This window comes from Dipteris shenzhenensis, chromosome 23, assembly GCF_047967505.1.
Source record: "Dipteris shenzhenensis isolate YYH24624 ecotype China chromosome 23, Dip_SZ_1.0, whole genome shotgun sequence".
NCBI lineage: Eukaryota > Viridiplantae > Streptophyta > Polypodiopsida > Gleicheniales > Dipteridaceae > Dipteris > Dipteris shenzhenensis.
Genome location: NC_141618.1, coordinates 43,558,616 through 43,566,667, shown reverse-complemented (window position 1 = coordinate 43,566,667; position 8,052 = coordinate 43,558,616). Strand labels below are relative to the sequence as shown.

General features: G+C 43.7%; 1 protein-coding gene across 1 annotated transcript; it reads left to right on the top strand.

The window, feature by feature from the left end:
- Positions 1 to 596: 596 nt before the first annotated feature.
- Positions 597 to 3,071, top strand: LOC147887423 (L-ascorbate oxidase-like). The gene is made up of 5 exons (XM_087394907.1): positions 597 to 866; positions 975 to 1,067; positions 1,164 to 1,376; positions 1,552 to 1,749; positions 1,861 to 3,071. Exons 1-5 carry the CDS (start codon positions 600 to 602, stop codon positions 2,860 to 2,862), a joined length of 1,773 nt encoding a protein of 590 aa, XP_087251033.1. The 5' UTR covers positions 597 to 599; the 3' UTR covers positions 2,863 to 3,071.
- The last annotated feature ends 4,981 nt before the right edge of the window (positions 3,072 to 8,052 follow it).

The window sequence follows — 8,052 nt, the reverse complement described above, 5'->3', positions numbered from 1 at the left end:
TAAAAACCCTGAAATATTTGAATTGGGAGGTTTTTGTATGTGCTCAAGAAATTCTTTATTGTTGAAGAGTCACCATTGAAATTCCAAGTGTTTATGTGTGTCTTGGCCACTTCATTGAACCGATAGGGGGGCCTGCATAGTGAAAGTTGAATGGGCTCCCCTCTCCACCATTGCTTGCCCTTGCCATCAAGTTTTGTAATAGAATAGAACTATATTGAGAATCTGCATCATTGTCTTAGCCTTTGATCAGGACGTTGCTTCAACCCTACATTCATTCACTGCAGTGCCTTTCCAGTTAGTCATCCTCATGCCTAGGCTCAGCTCCTACGTCAAACCACTGCTTGAGTGAACAAATAAGTTTAGATGATAAGGAAGCATTCTTGCTGGCTGCATCTTTATAAGGAGCAAATTTTGAAGCTCTAAGAGCAACGGGAGAACCGGCTCAGACAATTGATCAATTGCAGAAGACTGATTGATCAATTGCACGGGGTTCAACCTCACCGGTATATATAATCGCGCATTTGTATATATATATATATTTTATATTTTTTGTGTTGGATGAGTGCTTCCCAATCGTCACGGCCAGCATGGGAAGAAGTATGCTGAGGATGCTTGCAACAGTCCTTGCTTTGCTGCTTTTTGGAGGCTCCAATCTGAGGGTGGGTGCCAATAGGGTGACCAGCTTCAAATGGAACATCGAATACCAGTTTTGGTCACCCGACTGCGTAGAGAAGGTGGTGATCAGCATCAACGGCCAGTTTCCAGGCCCTACAATACATGGTCGTGTGGGTGATACCTTGGAGATTGAGGTGGAGAATCTGTTGCCTACAGAGTCTGTGACCATCCACTGGCACGGAATCCGACAGGTAAAGATCAGATCACTGAAAAGCTTCACGGATTGATCTTGTTTAATTTGAACGGATGCTCTGTCTAATACAATATTTCTGAGCTTCTGCAAACGATTCATCATGTAGATCGGCACTCCCTGGGCCGATGGGACTGCATCTGTCTCACAATGTGCTATCAATCCAGGCGAGAGTTTTGTTTACAGATTCATGCTGGATAAGGTGCGTGCTGACCATTTCCAAATTCGTGGTGCATTGTTGCTTGATCCTTGATGCAAAGAGAAAGCCATAACCAGCATTTGAATGGATCGTCTGCAGGCGGGAACATACTCTTACTATGGACTTCACGGTCTGCAACGATCTGCTGGTTTGTATGGAATGCTGATCGTGGATCTGCCGACGAACGAGAACGAGCCTTTCATCTACGACAGCGAAATAAGCTTTCTGGTGTCCGACTGGTGGCATAAATCCCCTGAAGAACAATCACTTGGTCTCACCTCATCGCAGTTTCGATGGGTGGGCGAGCCCCAGGTGAGAAGAAGGCGGCAGCAGTCTCCTCGAAAGATCAGCAGCGTTTTGCGAATAAATATTCTTCAAGCTTTTTGTCATGATCTTCGGCTTGCTCTTTTTGCCATGATCTTCGGCTTGTCAATCTTTTTGCCATGATCTTCGGCTTGTCAATCGTCTTTCTTCTTGTTGCTCGCAGTCGCTTCTGATCGGTGGCCGGGGGCGATACGATTGCTCCCTGGTTCCCAATAGCGTCGCTGGCTCAGGAGACGCTGCGACTTGTACCTCCAACAGCCCTCAGTGTTCACCTTACGTGATGCCTGTAGATCACGGCAAGACATACCGCCTCAGAATCGCAAGCGTCGCATCGATCTCATCTTTGAACTTTCTCATAGAGGTATGCCTTGCTTCTGGGTGCCCTCACTCTCGATGAATGCAAAGATGATGTCGATCGGATCCACATCTAATCATTGCTGCTGATCGGAAACCTTTCGACTTTGGTTTGCAGAGGCACAGGCTCATCGTCGTCGAAGCTGATGGAAACTATGTTGAGCCGGTGGAGGTGGACAGCCTCGACATTCATGCAGGCGAATCTTACTCGTTGCTGCTGATCACGAACCAATTTCCAGGAAGAAACTACTGGGCTGCGCTCAATGTGCGCGGTCGCCAGCCGAGAACACCTACGGCTCTCGCCATCCTGAACTATTTCCCCGTCCCCCCGAGCAGGTTTCCGTTCACCCCTACCCCAACAGGCCCTGCTTGGAACGACACTGCCTACAGTTTAGCTCAGAGCAAGCTCTACAAAGCCAGGAAAGGCTACGAGGTGCCCGTGCCACGCGCTGCCGAGAAGCAGATCATCCTTCTGAACACTCAAAACCTTGTGGATGGCAAGATCAGATGGGCTATCAACAATATATCCCTCGCTCTGCCTGCAACTCCTTACTTGGCTGCGATGACATACGATCTCCAAGATGCCTACAACCCCAAGCCACCTCCCACCACCTATCGTTCAGGCTACGACATCACACTCCCACCCAAGAATCCCAACTCCACCAAAGACTCAACAGCCTTCGACCTCCCCTACTGGCACACCATCGACATAGTACTCCAAAATGCCAACACGCTCTTCCCCAAGAACAGTGAGATCCACCCCTGGCACATGCATGGGCATGACTTCTGGATCCTGGGGCGAGGCACCGGTGCTGCCTTCGATCCTGAGAATGATCCCAAATCCTACAATCTGGAGAATCCACCGCTGAGGAACACAATCACGCTGTTCCCGTATGAGTGGGTAGCGCTGAGATTCAAGGCAGATAATCCAGGGGTGTGGCTTTTCCACTGTATGATCGAGCCACATTTGCTGCTGGGCATGGGAGTGGTGCTTGCAGAAGGGATGGACTGGGTGGTGCCGGAGCTGCCAGGCTCCACCATGGGCTGCGGCCTCACCAGGGAGCTCATGATTACCGGTCTGCTACCTGAAGGGAACGAATTCAAGCTGCATGCCCACTGATCATAGCAGGGGTTACAGTCCATGAACATGTTCGATACAGAAGCCTCATCTTTCATCGCTTCTAATTACAGCTTTATCCTCGCTTTATCTCAGCTTTCTACAGGGTTTCTGCCCTCCATCTCTGATCTGATTTTTTGTCTTGCCTTTAATCGATTAAGAGCTGAGATACTATCTGTTTGCAAACAGATTTTATAAAAGTTGTAATAAGTCCAAATTGGCCAAATTGGCAAAGACTCAAGTGTGCCCTAAGTTTACGTCTATGGCAGGTTAGCGGGGCGGGGGGGGGGGGGGCGGCGGGGAATTAGCTCTGATTTACATCGGAAGAGTGAAGCGATTTTCGAGCTAAAAGATTTCTTCAAAGTAAGAGCTTTGTTATAGAGATAAATCACATAATTTTTGTGAATTTAAGAATTTAGTCTCCAAAATGATGACATTTCTAGGTCCTAAAAGTGGATTAACATCCTTTGATTTGGAATCAAAGAAATCCGTGGATTGAATGAAAATGGTTGGTGTGGGTTGAACACCTTCACTCTTAGGATTGATCTAATAAATCTTCATTATTCCCCACAAAACAAATGAATTATTTGCCTTTTACTATTCCTTGATCTTCTTAAATTTTCAAGAATGTTGCAATTGATGTGAGGATGGATGGGTCATAGTGAACGGGAGTGGTTGTAGATCCAAACCTTTCCATGGCTAGGATAAAAGGTGAGAGCCAAAATGTTACATACTCTACATATTCGGCTTCCACCACATAATAATAGTAAATAAAATGAAGACCCTCACCTCTATAAAAAATGTTGAAAGGATGATATTATGAAAGAATGAGAAAAATCCCAAGGCAATGAGGCATTTGGTGGATGCATCCCAAAATTGAGAATTTAAATCTTTTAAAACTATTCTATACATCTTGAGAGGTAGATGGAATGCATGACATGCCACTAGAGAGAGCATGAACCATCTATCATGCCTTTTTTGTCTCATACACATGAGGAAGACTAGTCCGAGAACCCAAGAGATATCACACTTGAAATACTACTAAAGATTAAGCACAATGTCATGATTGATGCAATTTGCAAAAACTAGGGAGAAGAATTAGGCTTGGGCTTCTAAGTTAGATATTTAGGCTTAGATTTCCAAGAGAGTGACTCATTCACCATTTGTAATTCTTCACTACTTGCCTATGCTCATAACTCTCAAGTTATAGTGCCACTAACCATATGACATTTTGCATGTACACTTTGAGAGCTTGTCACTAATCACATCATGAGGCTCAAGGGTGCCTAACATTGTTTTTAGTAGCAAGATAGGGTCTAACATGTTCAAATGCTGTTTCAACCTCCAATCAAAATGCATAGGCCCATAGGAAACTATACATAGGGATGTCCCTTATGGGGGATATCCATAAAATGTTATGGAAATGGTTGCTACTAAAAGGGCTAGAAGCTAGGCTAGTAGTGGAACACTGGGGCAGTGTATGTGCCTACTTTTTTTTTGGGCAGGAAAAAAAGTTTTTGTTATATCAAAATATCATCATCATCATAAGTATTTACATGTTCTTTGTTTGGTAAAGAACAACCAGCCCCCATGGGGAGAGTTTCATCAAAACATTTCTGAAGTAAAACATAAACAGTAGCAGCAGAATCAAAAGACAGAGACAGGAGTCCTCAGTGTCATCTGTATTGTCATCATTGAAGTAATCAGAGTAATTGAAACTATTTGAATCTCCAGAGCTGTCAATGTCATCTGCTTGGGGTTCACAAGGTGAGTCAGGTAACTTTTTGACCTTTGTGGAGGGTACTTGATTAAGAAACTCAGTGATCTCAGAAATAGGGACTTCAAAGGGTGTGGAATTATCAATCCCAAAGTAGCTTTGAGTGTGTTCTTGTAAGTCAGCATTGAAGAGAGCAACCTCTACTTGGAAAGTGTGGATCAGTTCTATTATTTTCTTCTAGTCCTGTTCAACTAGTTAACAAATAGGAAGTCAGCTTGCAAAATAACTTGATTAAACTGAAGATTATTCCTAGTTACCCATATAAACCAAAGTGCATGTGCTCTCAAGGGTGACCAGGTGTCCTATTTTGTCCTTGAAGAGTCTCCAAGCAAGATGGCCTTCCAATTCACTGGCTCCCCGGTCTCCAGTTGGACTATTTTCCATATCTTTCTGGCCATTGGATAAGCCACAAAGAGATGGAAGATATCTTCATTGGTAGAGGGACAATTCATACATTTACCATTACCCTTCCCAATCCTGAGTCCTCTGATATTGGTCCACATAGCTTTATGCAATATGAGCCACATCAAGGAAGATAGTTTGTCTGGAATTGAAGGAGACCAGATGGCACAGAACGTGAATTTCCATTTCTGTTTGGAGTCATGAAGTTTCCACCTGTCATTAAGAACCCTACAGAGATCACCCATATCCCTGCTTGGTGTGGATATAGGGAAGAAAGAGGCCTAGCAGCCTGAATACTGAGCCATGCTTGACCCTTTGGCATCCCATCCCTTCTAACACTTGCTGTTCATCACCTTTAAGAGTTGCATATCTAGTTTTAGAGTGATTGATTTTGGACCTAGAGGCTTTGTAAAATATATCTAAAGACTCCATGGCCACCTTGATATATTGTGACTCATTCTTGAGGGTTAAGTTTGTATCATCGGCAAATTGCTGATAGATAAGGTGCTTGCCTGAGGGTAGCTCAATACCTTTCAACTTGTTTTCTTGGCTTTGTTGATGGAGAAGCCATTGTAGAGAGTCTGCTGCATTTGCAAAGAGTAAAGGGGCAATAGGGCTATGGCATCCATGTTACCACCCTCATCAAGCTTCAAATCTTTCAACTGCTTGCAAAGATAAGCAACCCTCGCCTCAACCCTCGCCTCATTCCGCACTTGATACAAAGATGCAAGCTGATCCCATGCTTGCTTAGCTGTCTTGCAAGCCCGGATATGAGGGATAATAACCAGTTTCACTAAAAGAGCAATCAAAGCATGTGCTTTGGCATCACAACCATCCCAATGACTTTGCTCCTGTGAAGGAGGCAAAGCACTTGGAGTAGGAGGCGCACGTGTCCTAGTAGTAGAATTAGAACCATCACCTAAAGAAGCAAAGGCTATAGGTGTAGCATCAAAAGTAACTGTGCGTGTAGGCTTCCTCAGTTGTAGCATCAAAAGTAACTGTGCATGTAGGACCAGAATCTTTTGTAGAATTCTGGCCTCAGTTGGACTAGAATCTTTTGTAGAATTCAATTGGTAGTCCATCCTCTCTTGGTGTTTTACCATCAGCCATCACCTTGATAGCTTCAAAAAGCTCCTCTATAGTCAGAGATTTCTCCAGGTACTTGTTATCAAAGGTGAGAACAGTGTTTTTTCTAGATTCCTTGCAAAGTTCTCTAGCTTTAATCACTTCATTGTCTACTTGAATGGTGGAGGATAGTAAACTCTAAAAATGAAGCTGAATGAGGTCAATGTTCTCCTCATTAAACAGGGCCAAAGAGTTGTCAGCTTTTCTAAGAAGGGATACCTCTTCATTAGACCTTATCCTTCTAATACTTTTGAAGTACTCCGTGGTAGGTTTGTCAGCTTTGCCATCCCACCAATCTCTGAAGTATACCTTCGAGTCATTTAGAAGAATCTGCTCTTGAATCCTAAACTCATTTCTTTTGAGCACTAAGTCAGCCTGAGGGTCGCCCTCTCTAGCTAGGATCTCCAAGGTAGTAATCATGCTCTGAATGCTGTCCATCCTCTTGGCCCTAATTTTAGCTCTATCCTTTCTAGCTTTTCTGAAGAACTTTTGGGTCTGGTCAACTGCTGCAATATACAAGGATTCATTAGCAGAAGGAGACTCAGTGAAAGCCTTGAGCCAAATAAGTTTAACACCTTCTTGAACACTCCTTAAGTTAAAAAGTTTGGGATCAGCCTTAAACCATGATGTGGTTTTTTGGCCCAGGCCAAAATCACACTTGAGCAGGATTGGCTTATGGTCTAAAAGAAAGAAATAGGAAAAGACCTGAGTCTGGCAAGAGCTAGTTTGGCTTACTAGATCTTGTGAGACATATATCTTGTCTAATCTAGCCTCCCTTCTGTTGTCCCCCACTTGACTGTTTGACCATGTGAAGGTGTCCTTCATCCCCATGTCCACTAGACTTAGCTCTTCTTTCAAGTCCTCCTAGAAAGTCAGTTCTCTGCCTTTGATGACTGTTCCTTTACCCATCCATCTATCCTTGGAGCTTTCCACCATGTTCAAGTTACCAGCCACAAAATATTTATTTCCTACCCCAGCAGGAGTGATTCCTAGCTAACCATTCTTTCCTGTGAACTGTTAGAAGCATAAAGTAACACCACTGTGAATGTCTGCCCATGTATCATGCATTTAACCATAATCCATCTATTCTGTGTATCCACTTCCACATCCAAAATACCCTAACCATAGTTAGATAGTATACCAATTGCTACCCCACCCTTGCCCTCCTCATGGTCAGTGAAGTACCATTTCCTTCTCTTGTCAATAAGAGTCAGTCTCTTCTCCAAAAAAGGTCTAGAGACTTTAACTTCTTGCAGAGTAAGGAAGGTAGGAGAAAGAGCATTAGTTCTCAGCCAACCAATAAGCTAACTCTCCTCCTCTACTAGGGTCAATAAGCCCTCTAACATTGAGTGAGAGGATGGCTATTGGTTTACTTGACATTCTTCTTAGTTCCCTTTCTAGCCTTGGGATTGGGGCTATTTATATGAGGGGAGGCATTTTTTCCTTGAGAGAGTTTTCTCTTGCTTTGTACCTAAGTAAAAGCCTTACCTTAGTTGGTAGTATCCTTTCCTTTTTACCATATCTTGATCACCTCCTAGGTCTTCCTCACTGATTTTTGAAGAGGCCATCTCATCCTCTCTGTTTATATCCTCCTCAAAATATTTTGACCATCCTGTTTCAATCTGAGAGTCAATGTCTAGGTTTTGATTTTTTCTTATACACTCCTCAGTTTCACTGTCTACCAGGGTGTCAAAAGCATTGTTTAGAAGTATGATGTCATCAATCATCCCTTTGCCTTTATCCTGGGGGAGCAAGGGTTTGACAAGGTTTATCTTTTGGAGAAGGGTTTTTTTAGTAGAAAGTGGCATGGGGATCCCTTTTTCAGCTTGTTTACTGCTGGTGGGTGCAGGTTCCTTGGGCTTAGTTTTGGTCCTCCTCTGTGGGCAATT

Coding starts and splice junctions, on each gene's coding strand:
- LOC147887423 (XM_087394907.1), top strand. CDS start 600: ATGCTGAGGATGCTTGCAACAGTCCTTGCTTTGCTGCTTTTTGGAGGC. Junction 867..974: donor ACTGGCACGGAATCCGACAG/GTAAAGATCAGA, acceptor TTCATCATGTAG/ATCGGCACTCCCTGGGCCGA. Junction 1,750..1,860: donor CTTTGAACTTTCTCATAGAG/GTATGCCTTGCT, acceptor TTTGGTTTGCAG/AGGCACAGGCTCATCGTCGT.